We start from the raw sequence: 22,433 nt of genomic DNA on the forward strand, positions 1-22,433 counted from the left end.
GGTATGTATATGATCCAGCACCTCATTACTCAGTATGAGGGTCAACACTCTGATCCAGGCCCGTTACACGATATCCTGAATGAGTTACTCCAGTACAGATGGAGGGGTCTAGGTACCGATTTAATTAGTGTCATTCTAGAACAGCGCCACAAGTATAGAACGTTTTTGAACCCGCATTTTGTTCATGTCTCACCCCCAGAAAGTAAACCATTCTACATAGACAGACAGAATCCGTTACGAGAAGTCCACCCAGTCCAAGGGACGGGTGGCGAAATGCAACGAGTGTTTGTATACACTCCGATTTCAAAGATGGAACTCCTCGAAATGAAAAAGCTAATTCCCTGTCATGACAAAGATCCAGCAGGGTTCCATAGAGAATTAAAAGACATGCTCCGTATGGGAGAATACACGTACCCAGATGTCATTAAAATGTTAAAGGTTCTGCTACCCGCAGGGGTGTATGAAAAGTTAAAGGAAAAAGAATGGGAGGTGGGAGAGAAAAAGATCGATTGGACAGCTCTAGAAGCTGAAGACAAGGCACGAGTACCAGGTACCGGTCTTGGAGATAAATGTAAAGAATTACCAGAATTATTGATTCAAGTTTTACCCAGATTATTGACAACTAGAAAAGAAGACTGGGATGCCATCTCAGCCTGTAAACAGAAACAAGATGAAGACATTAGTGATTTTTATTCTAGATTTGAGAAATGTTTCAGTATTAATAGTGGTCTCAAGACAAGTAGTGAGTCATACCCTCATCTTTTCGTTACCAAATTAGTCGAGAATTCAAGTCCACAAATTAAAAACCGAGTTTTGAAAGTCGAAAGCACCTGGCAAGCAAATACTCCGTCCCAGATGCTCCAGATGCTCCAGTATCACCAGAATAGAATTAGAGAAGAGCAAGAACACGAAAGAAAACGTATGAAAGACACGAAAATGAAAGTGCTAGTTGCACAATCTATTCCTCAAGACAGTCAGAAGAGGGGTCCGATTCAAGCCAGTCATCCTGCAGCTCCCGTTAAAGGGAACTGCAATTATTGTAAACAGCCAGGTCATTTTATAAACGAGTGTGCAGTTCTGAAACACAACATAGCTACTGGTAAGACTAAAGAAAGACCACGTCCGCCGAGACAAGAACAAGTTTCACAGATTCCTCAGTCACAGAATGCACAACAGACAGTTACAGTACCGCAGCCTATTGCTGCAACACAGCACGTTACATCGCAGATGTACCAGTATGCACAGTCTGAGTATCCAGAGTACCAGTCATATTCATGAAACAGCCTAGAGAGGGAGGTAGGCTTGCCTCTCATCGAGATACCTGTAGACCAAGAAGGTCCCTATGTACACAGTCAAGTATTAGGGAAAGACAGAAAGTTTCTGATCGATACAGGGGCAAGTAGGACCACAATTAGTCACGCCGAAGTTCCAGGGGCTCCGCTCTCAGGCTCAAGAAATGTTTCCCTTGGATTTTCAGGAAAACCCATAGTTAATGAAATATCTCAGCCAGTTACTCTAGAAGTAGGTCCATTGTCCCGTACTACTGATCTGTTACTTACTAAGGCATGTCCAGAAAATCTGTTAGGTATTAAGACACTGAAAGAGTTAGGTGCAGTTATTTGCTGTTCCCCAGAGGGAATACGTCTGTTCCTACGTGACTTTAAGGGTCACTATGTATTACGAGATTTTGATTCCAGATTGTCTAATGTTCCGCAGCATTTATGGGCGCAAGGTCCAACTGATGTAGGTTACATGCAAATCACACCCTATCGTGTGACTCTCAAACCAGGTGTAGTGTTACCCCGAATCAGACAGTACAGATTGCCACCTGAGGCTGTAGCAGCCTTATCCAAAATTATTGACGAGCTCATGGCTCAAGGAGTAGTTGTAGAAACTGACTCCAATGTATGCAATTCTCCGATCATTCCAGTCATGAAACGTACTGATCCAAATGCACCCCCAGTATATCGATTAGTGATTGATTTACGAGAGCTTAATAAATGTATTATTCCTCAGTATCCAGTTGTTCCAGACATTTCTTCCCTGTTAACTGCCATTGATTCCGAAGCCATGTTTTTCACTGTTATTGACCTCAAGAATGCATTTTTTAGTGTTCCAATTCATCCAGACAGCCAGTTTCTTTTCGGATTTTGTTTAAATGGAAGGAGCTATATGTTTACACGCGCTCCTCAAGGTTTCACAGAAAGCCCTAGTATTTACAGTCAAGCACTCAAGAGACAACTAGACAATATTCACATGCCAACTGACACTGCCCTGCTCCAGTATGTCGATGATCTACTGATCACAGCCCGTTCTGAACGTGCTTGCGAGCGAGCATCACTTACAGTTCTGTATTTTCTAGCCGAGATGGGGCACAAGGTGTCACCTTCAAAGCTTCAATTCTGTGTCCAGCAAGTGGTATACTTAGGACACTTGCTGTCCAAGAGGGGTAGGCAGTTGACACCCGACCGTATCCAGTTAATAGCGAGTCTTCCCCAGCCCAGAACCCAGAAGGAGGTACGTGCTTTTATCGGCCTTACTTCTTATTGTAGACAATGGATTCCCCAGTATGCATTTCTAGCCAAGCCACTGATACAGTTAACGACACAGGAGGCAGCCGTATCGACTGTCCTCCCTTGGACATCTGAACATACACTTAGTTTCAACGAGTTAAAGAAAGCCCTATGCCAAGCTCCAGTTCTAGCTACACCGAACTACAGTAAGCCTTTTACACTTTTCGTTACAGAACGCGAAGGTACAGCATTATCTGTTCTCACACAAGATCAAGCAGGTCAATACAAGCCCTGTGCTTATTTTTCAAGCACATTAGATCCAGTCGCCCAGGCGTTGCCTGCGTGCCTCAAGTCAGTTGCAGCCACAGCACTAGCTATCAGACAAAGTGATTCCATAGTTTTAGGACATTCCCTGACAGTACAAGTTCCACATTCAGTAGAAGTTCTTTTAAACCGAACACAAACTCAGCACTTGACAATTGCACGTTTAACAGGTTATGAATTGACACTGTTCCAGCCACACATAGAAATTAGACGCTGCAATGTCCTGAATCCTGCTACACTGTTACCATCAGTTAATTCAAATCCAGACACACATGACTGTGTGGAAGTAGTTAACGTTACGACAAAGCCAAGACAAGACCTGACAGACATTCCGTTACCAGATCCTGACCTGACACTTTATGTGGATGGTTCATGTATGAGAACTAGTACAGGAGAACTAGTCGCCGCATATGCAGTGACTACTGACACTGAAGTTATTGAAACACACCGTATTGATACCCTGTCCGCTCAAGCAGCAGAGCTAGTTGCTCTGACACAAGCCTGTATACACGCCAAGAACCTGAAGGTTAATGTTTACACAGATTCACGTTACGCATTCGGAGTTGTACACGACTTCGGAGTGCTCTGGCAGGAGAGAGGTTTTATGACTTCTCATGGAACCAAGATTCAGCATGGTCTCCTTATTCAAGCCCTGTTAGATGCCATACATTTACCGACATCTATTGCTATCATGAAGTGCAAAGCACATACGAAAGTTACTGACATTATTTCCCAAGGTAATGATCTAGCAGACCGCACAGCCAAGCTTACAGCACAGACACCAGACATTCCAGTAAACATGACACATACTCCAGATCTGATTACATGCATGACAGTTAAGGACCCTACACAAGATGTCATAGATATTCAGTTACATGCTACTCCCGATGAAATCAAGAAATGGTCTGTACAAGGAGGGGTCCAGACAGATCAAGGATGGTTAACGAAGGGTAGAGCCACATGGTTTCTCCCCGATTCTATGGTTCAAGTTATTATCAATACCGCACATAGTCCAGCACATTTAGGAGAAAAAGCTATGTTAGACAGTATCCAGAACATTTGGTTCAACAAGCATTTACGAGCTGCAGCCAAGCAGAAAGTCCGTACCTGTATGATATGTTGCCAGTTTAATCCAGGTAAAAGTGTCCCGGTGGAACAAGGTGGTTTCCAGCCCCCTGACCACCCTTTTGAGGTCCTCCAGATGGATTATATTCAGATGGAGCGATGTCGAGGTTTCAAGTATGTCCTTGTAGTTGTATGCGCTTTGTCCAGGTGGACAGAAGCATATCCAGTCCCAGATTACACAGCCGCGACCACTGCCAAGCAGCTGGTTCGTGAATTCTTCCCTAGATACGGACTCCCTAGAGTCGTATATTCTGATAACGGTCAGCCATTCTCATCCGAACTCATGAAACACGTTTCCCTGTTGTTAGGGTACCAGTGGAAGTTCCATTGTGTACGCCATCCAGAAGCAGCTGGACTAGTCGAGAGACATAATCAGACTCTGAAAATCCGTATAGCAAAAGTCTGTAAAGACAAGGGTGTGGACTGGTTAGTAGCTTTGCCAGTCGCTCTATTTTACATGCGTATGGTCGCACATTCCAGATCAGGTCTGTCCCCGTATGAGGTCGTATTCGGCCGCCCCCCTAACATGTGGGGTACTCCTAGACCCCGAAGTATTACCGATGTTTCATGTAATATGCTGACAGATTACCTAGCTTCCTTGATGTCTGCCCTCAACTCATGTCGTTCACAGGTTGCCGCCGCATTTCCAGACAATACAGAGGTGGCACCGCACGAGATCGTTCCAGGATCCTTGGTGATGGTCCGCAATTTTGACAGATCAAGTCCGCTGGAACCACGTTGGAAGGAGCCACGTCAGGTCCTCTTGACCACCCGAACTGCCGTCAAGTTAGAAGGCAGGAAGGGGTGGGTCCACCTCTCTCATGTAAAACTTTTCAAAGGACCAAAGCCAGACTTCAAAGACATTGCCAAGAACATTTCCCCGGATTCGAAGGATTGCCAGAACATTGTTTTAAAGGACTGTCCCGCACCAGACTTTATTACAACCCCTCCCTTGGTAGAGAAAACTCCGCAACAGGAGTATAAGTTAAAGCTCAGGTCTAATAAGTCAGCCAGTTTGATTGTATAAGTCCTCCCCTAGGTGAAACGGTTAGACTGTTTCTGACATGTATAAAATAGACCCCCATAGTGAGAGAGTCAGTCAAGGTTCACTCAAATGCATCGTTTTTCTGAGTTTCATACTATTCATCAGCATAATGATTTCCTGCACCAGTTATGCTTTCTATCTGTGTTTTCCAGTTCCTCATGTAAATATGTCTGCTCATGCTACAGTAGAGCACACGTTTAGTGATCTGCCTCCTCACGAATATTCATACCGCCTCGCCATGCGTAATAACACATTCATCCGTATGTTACATTATTCACACCAGACCAGCAATGCCACTAATTGTTGGGTGTGTGGTCGACTCCCCCCTTTCCAGACATCGAAGGGAGTTCTGCCACTGTTTCCTTATCCATTTTCACACAATGGTTCGTGTGGAGCATGGTCCACGCTAACGTCATCCTCAACAGATATGTCTTTTCTTAACAGTACATGTTTCCCAGACAAGCAAGGTTTCCCCCATAGAACAGGTTTAGATCTAGAAAATGAAGTATATAATTTAGGAAATTATTCGTCGAATTTCATGGTTCTGAATGTTCAGTCTGATACTACTCCAGACTCACCCGCTATTTCAGTACTACCAGTCAAAGGCGAATTATGTGTCCGTAGTTATGGTTCTGTACATATAGGTCATAGTGAATGTACTACTGTTATCCAGTATAGTGACAGTAGGAAATCTATTTTTAAAGCTTCACGTCATTCTTATTTTGTTTGTGGTCAAACTGCATATGTCCGTCTGCCCCTCGATTGGGAGGGAACCTGTTACATTGCTTTCCTACTGCCACCTGTTTTTCTAGCCCCACCTGATTATCATAGGAATTCTTTCTTAGTACACACTAGACACAAGAGAAATCTCCCGATTGTCGATTATACTGAAACCGCCGCAGAGCAATTCATTGATATAGATAAAGGTGTTTTCCCTTATTTAGGTACAGTTGTAAATAGTAAGCTTATTCGTAGGTTAACAAGAACCCTTGAAGCTGTAGTAGATGAGACTGCCTCTGCTCTAGGTAACTTAACTGAAGAACAATCCTTTATGAGAATTGTCGTTTTACAGAATCGTCTCGTCCTTGACGTCATACTGGCCGATAGGGGCGGGGCCTGTAGAATTCTCGGATCCAGTTGTTGCATTTTCATTCCAAATAACGCGCCGTCTGTTTATTCAGCTATAACCAGACTCCATAAAATTGCCCATCTGTTACATCAAGATCCAGGCACCTGGACATGGTCCGGTTGGTTCTGGAATGTAATTTCCGCATGGGGATGGAAAGTCCTGTCCTTTCTAGGTATTGCAGTAGCGATCATATTTAGCTGCTGCCTCTGTATACAATGTGGCCCTGCGATTTGCAGCATGTGTGCTACCTCTTGTATTCCTAGTCCCAAGCCCCGTTCTAAATCCCGTTCCAAGACAATTCGAGACGAGCAAATGGTACTGTATGAAATGATAGACGGTATCATGAATATTGATGTTTCCTGATGGAAACGTAGTGACAAGGAGGGAATGTGGAAAAGTAAATTTTGCCATGTTCTGTGTCCCTACGCCCCATCCATCATATGTTATGTATGCATGACCAATATGCATATGTTATTCCCCATTTCTGATTAATGACGCAATTACAGTTGTGTCCACCTCTAATATGTTAGTTTCCAGTCCTCGTGAATACTACGAATATCAGGCCTATGTAAAATAATGTTGCCACGTTTCTCAGTGTGCACGTTATTCCATTATAAAGTCCCCGTTTCTAGGCCTCAAAAGGGCCCGGACCCTGGATTCAGCTCCTGTCTCCTGAAAGCCTCGCTGAGGAGCGATACAGCCCCCACCTGTATCCTCGACCTTTCACTTACTTCCTGCCTCGCACTGCCCGGTGCAGCCCGGCCCTGCCTCTAAGTCTGCCAAAAGTATGTTATAGTTCCAGCTATCAGTTCAGTCCTCCTCCTTTGCATTCCTAAGCTACTGAACTGCATCAATAGTTTCCGTCGTTGTCTAGCCTTCTCGTCTCCCTGTTAGAGAAATACTGTATTTAATGGTCATTTAGTATTCTTCATCACGCATTTCATGTAGAATAATGCATGGTCCAGTCTTAGAATCAAGTTAGCCTCTCCCCTCATGACTTCTAGTTTATATCAACATGTTCCCTAAACATTAGATACCAGATAGGGTTTAGGTACATGTCGCTCCGACCCTCCAGACTCTAGTCTCTGCTCCTAGCACAGAGTTCGTAGCCCCCAGCTTCTCCTAGTAACACGTCATTGCCAGTTTTCGCGCACCATTAGGTTAGAGGTCCCGGCTCCTTAGGTAGCCCCCTCCTATGTGTCCGCCCATTCATGACATATTCTGTTACGTTTTACTTCACATGTCTAAGTAAACTCCCAGTTACACCTCTTTTTACTGTTATCTCTCGCGACTGCTACACGTCATGCCTTCTGCTCCACCCACTGCTACGCCTACTGCAATGTAATGCTATGTGTTTGCGTTATGTATATAAATGAATGTCTTGTTATTGAATGTTAGCGAGCTCATCCCAGACCAAGCCCCGGCAGCTGCCGGGCCTCTTTTCCCCTGTCATCCTGTTCCTATGCAGGTTGTCCTGATCCTGTCCTTATGCTGTAATAAACCTGCAGAAACTCCTACTACCTCGAATCTTGACTCTTATTTTATTGAGCTATCTGTTATTCATTCATTCATCCAAAAATAGGGTATTATTTATTTATTTACCACACTCCCATATTTGAAACCTTAGGACTCGTCAGGCACCTTGAACAGGTTACAGAGAGCGCATCCTTAACACTCAAAATCAAATGTATAAATAATACACAGACATTTCTTTTAAATAGTTTATTTTTCTCTTTACATTTAAAAAACACCAACACTGGTTCAAGGGACAGCTGGGTGACAAAGACAGTGCTCTGCGAATAGAAAAGTGCCACTGTCAGAGCACCAGAAATAGCTTTACCTTCGCTCTGGGAAAATAATGTATTCCATCACAATTAACTGGATTTTAGATTCAAGTTTTTAAAAACAAACAGTTCACAGCTTCAAGACCCGGCAATGCCTTCATAACAAGTAATGTGTATTCTAAGTCATTCAGTACTTTGGTCACTGGTGATCAGTGAATAGAATTTCTTATTACTGGTGTCTTCAAACACAAACCAATATTAAATCTCCACTTACGTTTACTCTTATAACTTACAGCGCGACTAGCACCGTTTTAGGCAGGGGGAAGAGATAGTCCTAGGTGATCTCAGAATCCTGTTACTGAGCTACCAGAAATACTGAAAAGTCTTTCTAACTGCTCCTTGCACTTCCACTGGGATCCCCTTACATCATGGTTTCTAAAATAGGGACGGAGCCGAGCCGGAGTGTGTTTGGAAGGTTATGATGGCGGCACCGGATGAGAACACGAGTCAACAGAGAATCTTATTCAACTCAGGAATGTTAAAAAATAGAAGCAGCAAGGTATACACTGACAACTGGAGCAACTGAATAGAAAACAGGACCAGGGGCATGATCAGTGGAAGAGTGGGGAAGCTTCAGATTTTCTAACAACCACACTGGCACATAATGTTAAAATGCATTATACGACAAGCAGAGTGCATGAGTGGGACCTAAGGGGCAGTGGAAAGGGAGAGGAATCAGGTTGGGTAGGAATACTAAGTGAGACACAACACAATGATCTGTAAAATAACCAACATGTTTTAGGACTTTCAAAACAGAGAGGGAGGGGTGTGTGTGTGTTTTTTTGCCTGTAAAAAAATCCTGGTGAAATCCGGCAGACACTGCACCATGCCCGTCTGAAAGCACTTATACCCAACTATTTATCGGAAATATATTAGAGAGGTGTAATACCCCAATCACCCCCATGAAGCCACACCCCTGAATAGGGCCCACCATGAAAGGTTTGAGGAAACCCTCCTCTATTATGCTGGGTGACAATGGGTCCTGTAGCGTGTGGTAATGCAGGGACTAGTGTCCAAGTGAATTTTATTGACTGCTAGTGTTCAAACTTCTGAAACTAAAATCTTAAACTTACTTCCTACCTGCAGTTCGTGCTTGTGCACCGGATGGCCGATAGTTACAGAAAACAGCTTTCTTAATTCAATTTATGAAGTATCATTGCTTAACATTTCTAGTGAAGCTACATCAGTTCCCTCTACGTGATGGCTCCTCCTACGTAGCAAATGTCACAAATTATTTGCGTTAGATTGAACAGGGAGTCTCACTGCACGCAAAGGGTCAGTAAAGTAGTTCCGCACAGCAAAAGATTCCACGTTTAGGTGCTCAGTCCTGCCACAACTGCACCTGAATAACATCTTCTGATGCCTCCAAGGCATGCCGCAAGTCATACAAATAAATACAGGATTGCAGGATGCTGCAGTCACGTGCTGCAGCTTACTTAGTCACCTGGACAATATAAAATGTACATAATGTCATGGGACAAACCGTCGCTGGTGGAAAACATGTACATACTTAGTACACATGATCGCAGCAACCACAAAATAACACTGGCTATGTCCAGGTTTTGCTACTTCAGGGACTATAATTTACTTCTCAAAACTGGACTTCAGGGCCAAGTTTATTCCAGACCCCTGGCGGTTGGCCGTAGGTTCTCTTGGTCCGCAAAACCATTGGTCAACAAAAAAGCTCCTGCGCTAAAGCATTTTTCAGCACCTCCTCCATTGGTTTAAACAGTTTTTCTTTTTTTTATAATTTTTTAAATTTTTTTTTGTTAAACGACTACCAGTTCCTATATAACCCACAGCACAATCAGCAAATTGTAAAAAGAACACATGAGATTGAAAACAACTGACCAGTATTTTCTTTCTTAGGTTAAAGCCCGATGTGAAATAAATACATAAAACAAATGAACTGATAACACAGACATATAGTTTATATTTCACATCGAACAACATATAAAATGCCCTTTGGGTGGGGTAACAGCTTTATCTATATGCCCTACCTTCATTCCTAATCTGGGAGAACAGCACCACTAAATACGTGGCATTGGAAAATGCCACAAAGCCACACATGCTATGACCAAGCAGCCACAGCACTAGCCCCAGGAAGGCCTAACCCTCAGTTCCTTAACTAGCAGCGTCCTGACTTAAGTGGGCTGACAGTGTGGAGGCTGGTTTGGTCACTGTAAAACAGAAACAAGCAACTAAAGTCTTGTGCAATGGGTATGAAGGTATCTGCTGAAATCAGATATTACTTTTGAAAATAAAAATAAAAGTAAATCGGAGTGTTTCTGTTGGTCCCTAGAGAAGACAATTAGCTTTTATGTTTTTCTATTTTAAAATTCAATTTGGTATTTTAAGACTAATCTCCATGTCCCTCAGATGACCGATATTGTACATTAGTACCCAGGCATAGCACCGAATCTAATTCCTTTGGGTATTACCCATCTGCAATGCTGTCATCAGCCGCAGGTGCAGTGTGCAAATCCTTCAGGGACCAACCCATCAAATTCATCAGTTGAAAGAAGTGGATGGAAGATCCTGTGTTCTCAGAAATGCTAAAATATCTAAGCACCAAATCTACCCATCAGTCTGTTCTTATGGCAAGACCGAGTGTGACTGTGGTGGTTGGGGCTTTAGGGGATTCTGTTTGAATGGGTTAGTTTGCCAGAGAAAGAGGTTGGTTTATGGTCTTCTGAATTGACCGTTTGATAGGGCGCCTATTAAGTTAGCAAAAAGCAGGGGAGATGTGATTCCAGTGCCAGCGGCCAATGACTAATCAGGTAACTGCACCTGGGATTAAAGCAGACTCAAAGGCACAAGTCCCTGAAGCATATGAAGATAGATCGATTGACCTAGCCCTGCACCACGGTCTCTTGGACATTTATAGGGAATTGTGATGTACTGTCAGGACAGAAATGTTTGGATCGTGTTTAGAGGTAGGTCGATGTCTTTGTATTTTTACCTCCATCAATCTCAAGGAGTTGTGGATTGTCCATTGACTGCTCAACTAAGCGATAAGGTGTGATAATGAGGGGGCACACAGGCACGGATGAGAGGAGAATGGACCATTCTTCTGGGGACACAGGTGGTCAGAGAAACCGTTTTAGTGATGGACTAAAAAGACTGATTAAAGTAGAATACAGAGAAAAGGAGTTACGCTTTGAGGACTCCGCAGATGAAGGGGACATAGGATTTAAGGTACTCAGCAGAGGTCGACGTGTTGCCTTTTGAGTCTTGGTGCATTCTGCCTGGATCTAATGAAAGCAGTTTGAAGGGAATCTCTAAGGAATCTGAAAGAACACTCATGCCATGTCCACAATTACACTATTGACCATGGAAGAATCAGATGTTATGGATAGAGATATTGTGAGCAATGAACCATTGAAAAAAACTGGGATACGAAATCCCAGAAATTAAACATTTGCCATTCTAGCCGATATAGTTTGCCTGCACCAGTTGTGAACCCATTTAAGGTTCATATGTATGACTTTGGGGGTCATAAGACAAATATGATCCTTAAACTGAGGCAGTGTCTGTGGGCCAGATGCAGAACTACCACTACACCCTCGAGGAAGACTGGAACCTGGGCAAGGAGCTCTAGATTGGTTCAAACATATACCAAATGTGATTACCAGAGGCCCTTCCATTTCCACTCCTTGACTAAGAGGGCAAGAGAGATGCTGCACCAGTGGGCCTGGATGTATGGCGTTGCCCACACATACAAATTGGAAAGGGAGCATGGGATTCTTAGCATAATACAGTTTTTGTAGGAAAGACAACCGAAATGACTTAAGCAGTAGCTTCTTTTCTGCCACAGGACGACATTAACATTGCGGGTGCTGACCAAGGCTCTGCTTACAAATGAACACAGATGTAGTCAGTTCATACTGGAGCAATCAGGTGTTGAGTTTCCTCACTTGCTGGATTTCATTTGTAACAAGGTTTCGGGCTCCGCAAACAAAATGTTCAGGCTGCCAAATAGGTGCACATGACCGAGATTGGATGTTGCATAAGACACATTGTCAAACACCTCCAAGTCTAGAATTCTTCCAAGGAATTATAGTGTGGATTTAATTGGTTGCAAAACGAAAACATTAAGAAACTCACTCTTAAATGTCTAAGAGTGCAGTGACGAATAAATAGAAAAAAAAGATCAGACATGTACTAACTCAATTAATTCAGACAATTATGTCAGCTGCAGTTTTACAAAGGTATTTGTAAAAATACACGGAAGGAAGAACATACATGCCCGTCTGACCACTGTAAGTGTAATTTAAGCACACTGGCTTCCACCTTTCACAATGCAGTGCCTTCCTTGACAATGAAAGCAACAGTTATATTCCTAAAATAAAGGTTTATCCTGCTACCTTCGCAGATACCCAAATACATTTTTTTTTCTAGCTAGTCAACAGTTTATCAGCCCATACTTGCAGTTTTCCAATTAGGACTCCTCCATAAGGGTTCAGACACCATCTCTCCAGTCAAGGGTCCAAAAGTCTGCTGGACTCCTGACTTATGGGACTGGCGGTGATGGCCGCAGTCTCTAAATATTATGTGGAGGAAGTTTGCGGAATGCTTACTTAAAACTAGCTCTAGTGATTTTGTGTTAAACAACACAAAGACAGACCTGTACATTTCATTTTTTGGGGATCATCATCATCTTTCACTTTTCTTTTGGTCCGCTGAAAGAAAACTAGTACCCCAATCCCTCTGAAAAATACTATGCAGGAATTTCTGCAGCATAATACGTCAGTGGGAAAAAGACGCATTTCGGGGAACAATTTCCTGCATTACTGGAATGTTAAATTGTCAGGAAAATCTGTGGATCACTTTTACTTCAAGAGCCCTTGCTCTGGGTCCAGAGGCGCGGCCTCCTGCATCCACAGCAGATCCATTGCAGCAGATCGAGCTTGTCTCCGGTGGATGCGGCGTAGTCGCAGTGTGTAGAGTACTATGGACAGGAGGACCACCAAGATGCAGGCAAAAAAGAGATAGTGGTTGTAAACGAAGGCAAAGCGCAGCGAGCTCACATGGGCAGGACGCATGCTGTCTTGGTGAATATCCCTAGAAAACAGGTAAGTGGTGGATTAGAGAAAGAAACAAAAACAAATAAATCTACAGCTGAATAATTGAAGAAACAAACTAACATGGATATATAAACATTACATTTTGGAGGAGAAGTCATGAAAAAGCAAAAAAAAACACACTTAAACAGCCATATGAATAAAAATCTAACTGCTATTCTCCCCCCCAAAATAAATATTTGCCTTGATTCAATCAATAGACTCATCGCTCATTTCCCCTCCACTAAACGGTGAGTCTGGAGTCCCACATTACTCCGCACAGCAGCACTGCAGACGTGCACAGAATTCCGCAATCGAGTCTTACGTGGCAGCAGCTTCCACCAGCTTCCCCTCGCTGTGTAGCTAGAACTTATCTTAGTAAGGTTCTCACTTCCTCAGGCACGAATCTGGCCATGCATGAAAGTAGGCCACACTGCAGGACTACCCTGACTCAGGGGCACCGAAGAATGTAGCTTGCTAACTACACCAGCACCATGCAAGTGTGTGCAGTTTTTATGTTTAATGAAAACAACAATACCAGTTTAATTTAAAAAAAAAAAAATGAAGAGCCCTAAGGATGCTTAAATGTTCTTTGTTTCTGAAAAGTTGAAAAGGTAACATCTCTTATCTAGTTAAATGAAACACAGCTGTCAGAAGTTCTGATTTATATTACATTTGCTACCCTAAACTCAGTCGGCTGTATGCGGCAATGATCAACTTTCTAATGAGACAGACAACTGTGCCTACCCCTTCTGCTTTCCTCATTCCAAAACCTTGTGCAACGTTACACAAATTAGCTTAAAAACAAATGATCATTTAACTTCGGGTTGGTTGCCATTTCTTTACGGCTCATACGCTCCCTTTGCCAGAACCTCCTTAACGTTACTCTTTCGCTACCCTGCCTTTTTCTCTCCCATTTCTTGATACATCCCCTGGCTGAATTTAACAAGTGTGAGACATGAAAGCACACTATAGTGACCTAATATTTTTGATTTTAGTTCTAAAAATCACTCCTTAAGTTATTTTTTCAGGTCATCCCTAAATACTTGGTTGCAAAAGACCTATTGCGGGCTTACTGAAAACTAAGGGGCTTACAGCCCAGTGCTTAGTACTGGTTGGCTTCACTGTCATTAATGTACTTGCTTCTATTCAGTGGCTTTCCTTATCCCAGCTTATCAATCGTGTGTTTGGCCCTAGCTTAGAGCTTAGCATCTTTACCATCTCCCTCATTAGCTGGATTCTATCCTTTCACTACTCCTATTTAGAGAACTCTTTTTTTCTTTTTATTTAAGCACGCCCCTGCCAAACTCCTTCCCTTCCTCACTCTGTGTTGGTGTTACTTTCTCGTTCACGTGATTCTTCCCCGCCTCTCATGCGGATTTCCCTTGGGTGCTGCTTTTCCCAAACCCCATAGGATCCAATGCACCCCCACCACACATTTCTTTAAAAAAAATATTTTAATTTATTTTTTGGGGGAGGCAAGGCCCTCCCCCTCAACACTACTTTCCTCATTTTCATTCAGCTCAAAGCAGTAAATACAATTTAAAAAAGGCACCTGCATCATTTTGTAAACACACATTGCAAAATACTGTGCAGTATGGGCCAAAAAAAAAAAAAAATAACAAAGGCGCAATGATGCTGCAATGTCTAATTGTATGTGCATGCGTCTATAAAATGATGCAACATCATTGCATTTTTTGGGGGGGGCTTTTGTTCCATTTTGTGCATTCTGAAGAGGTTCTCAGAGGGCATTGGCAAAGGCGCGACCTATTTAATTTGCCAGTACGTGTTATAAACGTGCATCCTCTTCCTCATACTTTTGGAATCACAAGAACAATTTTCAGCTCATCTGGGCTCAGGATTTGCAGCCCAACGTCCAAGATTCGGCAAATAATATTTGCAAAGCCAAAGGGATTCCATCTGAAACACCGGATTCTTCCCCGCCTCTCATGCCGATTTCCCTTGGGTGCTGCTTTTCCCAAACCCCATAGGATCCAATGCACCCCTACCACACATTTCTTTAAAAAAAAATATTTTAATTAATTTTTTTGGGGAGGCAAGGCCCTCCCCCTCAACACTACTTTCCTCATTTTCATTCAGCTCAAAGCAGTAAATACAATTTAAAAAAGGCACCTGCATCATTTTGTAAACACACATTGCAAAATACTGTGCAGTATGGGCCAAAAATAAATAAATAACAAAGGCGCAATGATGCTGCAATGTCTAATTGTATGTGCATGCGTCTATAAAATGATGCAACATCATTGCATTTTTGGGGGGGGGCTTTTGTTCCATTTTGTGCATTCTGAAGAGGTTCTCAGAGGGCATTGGCAAAGGCGCGACCTATTTAATTTGCCAGTACGTGTTATAAACGTGCATCCTCTTCCTCATACTTTTGGAATCACAAGAACAATTTTCAGCTCATCTGGGCTCAGGATTTGCAGCCCAACGTCCAAGATTCGGCAAATAATATTTGCAAAGCCAAAGGGATTCCATCTGAAACACCGGATTGCAATACTGCAGCTAATGATTAATTGCTGTATACAGGCATTCACTTTACTGCTCACCAGGAATGGACTTATGCAAGGAGTGCAATGCTACACTAAAGATAGTTTTAAAACTGTAGGTTAAAGCGGTACCCAGGAGGCAGGCAGTAGTTCCGGTAAAGCTTTGGACACATCAGTTCAACGTTTGCTGGACTTTTCATTTAAGCATTGTCTTTAATCTGAGGTGAACCTTCTCATTCGTTTGGCGGAATAGATCAATTAGTGGAGTCAAGTCCTCTCTAGAATCAGGGCTCATGACCCAACAACCAACTTCAATTCACAAGCCTTAACTATCCTGTAATTTGGCCTCAAAGTTTTGCAGTCCTGAGCAATATGTAGGAGCTACCGAGCAGAAGGGATGTAGGGTGGTCTGCTAATTGGCCATGTTGAGGCCCTTTGCCAAGGGGATTTCATACGGCGAAATTGTCTACGTGTATTGAAACACTCTTGAATTTTTGATTACGGAGTTACTGGATGCAAAGGGATTTTAAACAAAACCCAGTCCAGCTAACAACAAGAGGAAGGAAATCCTTATAAAGTGTCCCAAACAATCTTGTGCGTATACGCAACAGCAGCCTTGTCCCAATTACTCTTGCTAGTAGTAAAATATTTGGAATTTGCCTTAGCCTCTTTGCTTGCATTACTGTTCATGAACCAAAGTTCCAAGTCTGCAAATTACTTCCTCCACTCACTAGAAAAATTACAAAGTACACACTTCAAAAACATGTCACGCACAGTAGCAATCATTCTTTTGCACAGCAAACTCTGCCTGGAAGGCTCTAATGCAGGGCATTAGAACTACACCCACCCCAGGCACATTTAGGAAAGATTTAAACTCCCGCCTCTCCCGTCTTAATCTGAACTAGTCAGAATTCCTTGATTCCTTATTTGAAAACATGTGCACTTACATATACACTTCTGATCTAGTTTTGATTATACTTTGCTCAGTGCTACTCCTGTTTGAGGTTAACCGTAATCGCAACTAAAATACTTTAAAATCCCTGTGGTGCAGATGTGCCATATGAAACTGTTAAATGAAGAGAAGCATGCGAGCTGATTTGCTTTCCAACCACAACACGCTGCATCAAACTCAGAAAATGTAATAAACAATGAACAAGCCAAAGTGCAGACAGATATTCAAAGTTTTGAATATCAATTGGTCTAGGATAATGTAAATAAAAAAAAGACAAAAACAGCATGCTATGCAAATTCAATAAATACTCTTTAGAGTAAATTGAATTGATCGTTATTTTAAGGGGAACCATTTCTAGCAAGACCGTGACAGAAAATTAAGGAAAGTAGATCAAAGTAAGTACTGTGGACTAGAAATAATCCCACATAAAAACGAGTTTTTGTAAGAGATCTATAAGGATCAAATAAATAGGCTCATGTCTTACACAATTTCCATCTCGAGGGGATCTTTCTTTAGATCCGCTAACAATATAAAACCCCACAAATATATCTCAACATTAACCCACAGCTTTGTGTTAATTTGGAAGCATAACATTTTTCCATTTCCGAAATGGGAAAATAAATTGTGTTTGTGGAAGAAATTGGTCAAAACATATACTGAAGAAAAGTGATGCATTCACTTTGACCAGCATTCCATCCACTCAGATACACTGATACACCAATTAAACTGCAATATAAAACTATGATTTACTTGATGGTTGCACAACATTCTGCTTGCCACAATTCTACTGCCTGAGAGGGCTACGATAATGTGCCATGAAGAGAGCAAGATAGGCAATCTAGAAGCATTTTAGCAGTTTGGCTGTGCCAAAGTCAGAACAGGGATTACAAATGTTTAGGCTTTCAAGGTGCCAAACAGGTTGAATACAAAAGCCTTGACGCCTGCAAAATTGAAGCTCTTATTACTTCCCTGATAAAAGGTAGCTGGAGAACACAGTCTTAAGACATCAGACGGGCCAATGGGCGAGAGGGGATGGTGATTTGGTGTCCATTTCGGGACAGATTTAGGATCTAGTGGGCTTACCTAACTGTGCACAGGTAGTAAGGCAAATCATAACACTGCCATCTTCAGGTCCTTTCTGCACCTACAAAACTCCCACTTTTGGGGTGGAGCTCAGGACTGATGTAACCGCGTTTCAAGGCATGACTTCCTATGCATGAAAAGACTACTGATGTGGTCACTCCTCATTTTCCACCTAAACATTTTGGTGTTTACACCAAAATATTGTAACAAGTACTGTGTGGAGAGCATTAAATGCATTAAATGCAAGCCTATTTAGTGGACAGTCACCCACTACCAAACATTAAGGAACTTTCAGCCACATCAGAAGGTGCTTCGATGTTCTGAACTCTAGATCTTAGGTCGGCATACCATCAGACCTAATTGTAGCAGGACTCCAGGCCTTTAACAGCATTCTTTACGCCATCCAGCTTAACAGCTTATATCAGTTCAAGCGAACTGTGTTTGGTCTGGTGTCCGTGGTTTTTCAGAAAGCTATTCGTAAGATTTTCAAGGATGCTGAACAATTTGCCTGGTGATTTCAAGACAACATTATGGTTTTCTCTACATACACTGATCATCAAAAGTACATTAAAGACATTTGCCAAGGACTAAGTGTATGGGGATTAACTTAAAAAAATGCAAACTGTTCCGAAAGGAAGCAGTATATTTGGGACACACTATCTCTAGTAGTTTATGTACTGATAACTGTGTCCAGTTGTCATCTGATATGATGGAGTTTGGTGTTACCCACATACCTGCATGCCTGTCTGGTCCTCACACTAACGGGCAGGAAATCTGTCTAATAGGATCCTTAAAGAATGTAATGCGAGTGCCCTTATGAATGGTATTGTTAGACCTGGGATCCTTGGCGTGGTTTCCCCTGACTATTGCCTTCAGACCTCCATTTTGCGGACATCGTTTTTGCTGGCTTTAAGACTCTGGGCACTTTAGCACTGCTAACCAGTGCTAAAGTGCATGTGCTCTCTCCTTTAAAAATGGTAACATTGGCTTAACCACAATTGGCATATTTATGTACTTGCATGTCCCTAGTAAAGTGCACCACATGTGACATGGGCTCTTAATTAAATGCTACTGGCGAGCTTGCAGCGCCGAGTGTGCCACCCACGTTAGTAGCCCTTTAAACATATCTCAGGCCAGCCACTGCAGAACCTGTGTGTGCAATTCTAAACTGCCATGACGACCTGGCAAGTTAACCTTCTTGCCAGACCCAAACCTTCCTTTCGAATATATATGTCACCCTTAAGGTAGGGCTTAGCCAGCCCAACAGCAGGGTGCAGTGTACTTAAAAAGTAGGACAAGTGCTTGTAAGTTTAACACGTCCTAGTAGTAAGAACTCTTAAATACGTTTTTCACTACTGCAAGGCCCATCTCTCCCATAGGTTAACTTTGGGATTACATTATTACATCTTATACGTGTATTTCCAATTGGGAAGAGCTGGGACCCCTACATTTTGTGTCTCTGGAATCACAATTTAAAACCCTATTTTATGGTGAAGTTAGAATTACAAATTTTCTTCCGAAAATGCCACTTTTAGAAAGTTGCCATTTTCTTTAACCATTTGGTGCCTGTCTCTGAATTAAAGTCTGGGATGGGTGACAGCTGGGCTTTGTGCATTCCCTCCAGATAGACACACACAAAGGGAGCCTAGGTGTGAATGATGGGCCATGCACATCCTCATGGGCTATCCTGGGCAGGATGGGAGGAAGTAGGTGACACCTGAATAGGATGGGTCCTGTCCCCACACAAAGGGCTGCATAAACCCTAGTAGTGAGTCTGGAGCCAGGGCTGGGACTCTGGGCACTTCAAATGCCTCTCTTTGAAGTCTACCCCACTTCAATGGCACATCTGAGTATAAATACTAGACCTCCAACACCATCAACTCAGTACGCTTCTGAACCTGTGGATTCTCTCCCAGGAAGAAGGACGGCTGTGCTGTTACAAGGACTCCTGAACTGCTGCCCACCTTGCCTGGGAGTGAGAAAGGATTGGATTTGCATCTCTACAACCCAGAACCAAAGTGACTCCAAGGACTTGCCTCCTGCTAGAAGTCTAAGGGACATCAAATACTTAAATCCACTCATCTTTAAATCCACTCATCTACAAGACCTGGACTCTGCCATCTGAGAGTCTTGCCCTGCCAGGCGGTGCCAATCCAGTCCTGGGTCCCCAGAAGTGCGTATAAAGTGCTGCAACTACCAACAACCCAGGCATTGCTGTCAGTGCATGGCTCAAAATGAATATGCTACTTACCAGTATGCATCTGTTCTTGGCATGTAGGGCTGCTAACATTCATATCTTAGCATTAGATCGCCGCCTAGTGTTGGGCTCGGATGATCGCACATTGTTGTCCTGGAAGAGTCTTCGAAGTATCCTGAGATAGGTGGCTCCTCCCCTGGACTACAGTGCGCATGGGCATCGGCTCCATCCCCAGATTGTTTTTCGCCATTGTGGCAGAAGATGGAGTGAAAAGTGTAAAGGATGTCCATGCTAATGAATAAATACAATAGTATATCTGCAGCTGCGACAGGCACCGGGGAGGAGGGCGGGCGATATGAATGTTAGCAGCCCTACATGCCAAGAACAGATGCATACTGGTAAGTAGCATATTCAGTTCGAGGCATGTGGGCTGCTAAATTCATATCTTAGCATAGAATACATAGCAGTCCCTCCATCAGCGGCGGTTGCCAGTGCCAGCTGCAGAAACCTGAAAAAGTGTTTTCAGAACAGCCTGTCCTACAGCAGCTTGCTGCTTGGAATGTACATCAACACAGTAGTGTTTTGTAAAGGTATGTGGTGCAACCCACGTGGCTGCTCTGCAAATATCCTCTAAAGGAATGTTCCCTAGGAAAGCCATGGATGCCCCCAGTTTGCGTGTGGAGTGCGCTCTGGGGGGTATTGTTAAAGTGCGCTTGGCTTTTTGATAACATATCTGGATGCACTTAACAATCCATCTGGCTATCCCTGCTTTGGAAATCGGGTTGCCTTTGTGTTGTGGTGCGAAGGCAACAAAGAGTTGTTTTGTTTTTCTAAAGGGTTGTGTTCTGTCTATGTAGTACATCAACGCCCTCCGTACATCTAAGGTATGGAGCATTCTTTCCGCCACCGTTTGCGGGTTTTGAAAGAATGCTGGTAAGTCAATAGTTTGGTTTAGATGAAACTGTGACACCACCTTCGGAAGGAATTTGGGGTTAGTGCGTAGCACTACCCTATTTGGATGAATTTGAATGAATGGCTCTTGGATTGTGAGCGCCTGCAGCTCACTGACAAGCCTCAGAGACGTAATAGCTACAAGGAAAGCTACTTTCCACGTAAGGAACTGGAGTTCACACGAGTGCAGTGGCTCAAATGGTGGTCCCATCAGTCTGGTGAGAACGACATTGAGGTTCCACACCGGAGCTGGCGGTGTTCTTGGGGGAATGACTCGTTTCAGACCTTCAAGGAAGGCTTTAATGGCGGGCACTCTGAAGACAGAGAGGTGCTGCCTGTTCTGGAGATAAGCCGCTATGGCGGATAGATGTATCCGAATGGAAGTGTACGCTAGATTGCACTTGTAAAGATGCAACAGATAGCAGATGATGTTGGGGATAGATGCATCTAGCGGGTTGATGTCATTGGCTGTACAGTAAATGACAAAACGCTTCCACTTTGCAGCATAGCATGCTCTAGTAGTTGGTTTCCTCGCCTCCTTGATGATGTTCATGCATTCCGGAGGTAGGTTAAGGTATCCAAACTCTAGGACTTCAGGAGCCAGATCGCCAGGTTGAGCTGTTGCGGATCTGGATGCTGAATTTCTCCATGGTTCTGCGTCAAAAGACTGGGCGTGAGGCGCAGTCTTTGATGCGGCACCACTGAGAGTTCGAGGAACGTGGTGTACCAAGCCTGGCGCGCCCACGTTGGAGCAACTAGGATGAGAGTCATCTCGTGCTGCCTTAGCTTTCTTGCGACCAGCGGTATTAGAGGGGCTGGCGGAAAAGCGTACGCAAATTTGCCTGACCAGTTCATCCATATCGCATTCCCCTGCGACTGTGGGTGAGGGAACCTGGCGGCAAAGTGTTGGCATTTTGCGTTCTCTTTTGTGGCAAACAGGTCTATCTCCGGATGACCCCACTGCTGGAAGTACGGGTGGAGGACAGATGGGTGTAACTCCCACTCGTGCATTTGATGGCTGTACCTGCTGAGCAGATCCGCCATCTGATTGTCCTTTCCTGGGAGGTGTTCTGCCATGAGGAAAATGTTCCTCTGAATGGCCCACTTCCACATGCTCTGAGCCAGATGAGACAGCTGTGGCGAGTGGGTGCCTCCCTGCTTTTGAATGTAGTACATCGCGGTCATGTTGTCCGTCCGGACTAGCACGACTTTGTTGCACAGATGTACAATGAAGGACTTGAGCGCCATGAAGATTGCCATCAGTTCCAGATAGTTGATGTGCATCTTCTGTTGCTGCGTCGTCCATAGTCCCTGCACTGTGTAAGTGAGCACATGAGCTCCCCATCCCTGGAGAGATGCGTCCGTTGTCAGGACAATCTGCGGCACAGGCTCTTGGAACAGTCGGCCCTTGCAAAGGTTGTGTGGAGTCCACCAATGCAGAGAGTCGTATGCCCGACTGGTAACCAACACTAGGTCTGTCAATTGCCCACGAGCCTGTGTCCACTGATTCGCTAAGCACTCCTGGAGCGGGCGCATATGTAACCGTGCGTGAGGGACTATGAAGATGCAGGAGGCCATCATGCCTATCAACTGCATGAACACTCTCGCTGGAAGTGAGTGTTGTGGCCTGAACTTTTGGATCAGAGCCTGCATGCTGTCTATCCTGACTTGGTTTGGCTGAGCCATGGCCGTCAGGGTGT

At 43.6% G+C, this 22,433-nt stretch overlaps 1 protein-coding gene across 1 annotated transcript in view; it reads right to left on the reverse strand.

The window, feature by feature from the left end:
- Positions 1–7,843: 7,843 nt before the first annotated feature.
- ENTPD7 (ectonucleoside triphosphate diphosphohydrolase 7) overlaps positions 7,844–22,433 on the reverse strand; it is a 121,389-nt gene continuing 106,799 nt past the window's right edge. The window contains exon 13 of the mRNA XM_078643547.1: positions 7,844–13,044. Within this exon, the coding sequence (XP_078499673.1) occupies positions 12,813–13,044 (232 nt within the window). The 3' untranslated portion in view covers positions 7,844–12,812. The remainder of the gene's footprint in view (positions 13,045–22,433) is intronic.

Source organism: Lissotriton helveticus, chromosome 5_1 (assembly GCF_964261635.1).
Source record: "Lissotriton helveticus chromosome 5_1, aLisHel1.1, whole genome shotgun sequence".
Lineage (NCBI taxonomy): Eukaryota > Metazoa > Chordata > Amphibia > Caudata > Salamandridae > Lissotriton > Lissotriton helveticus.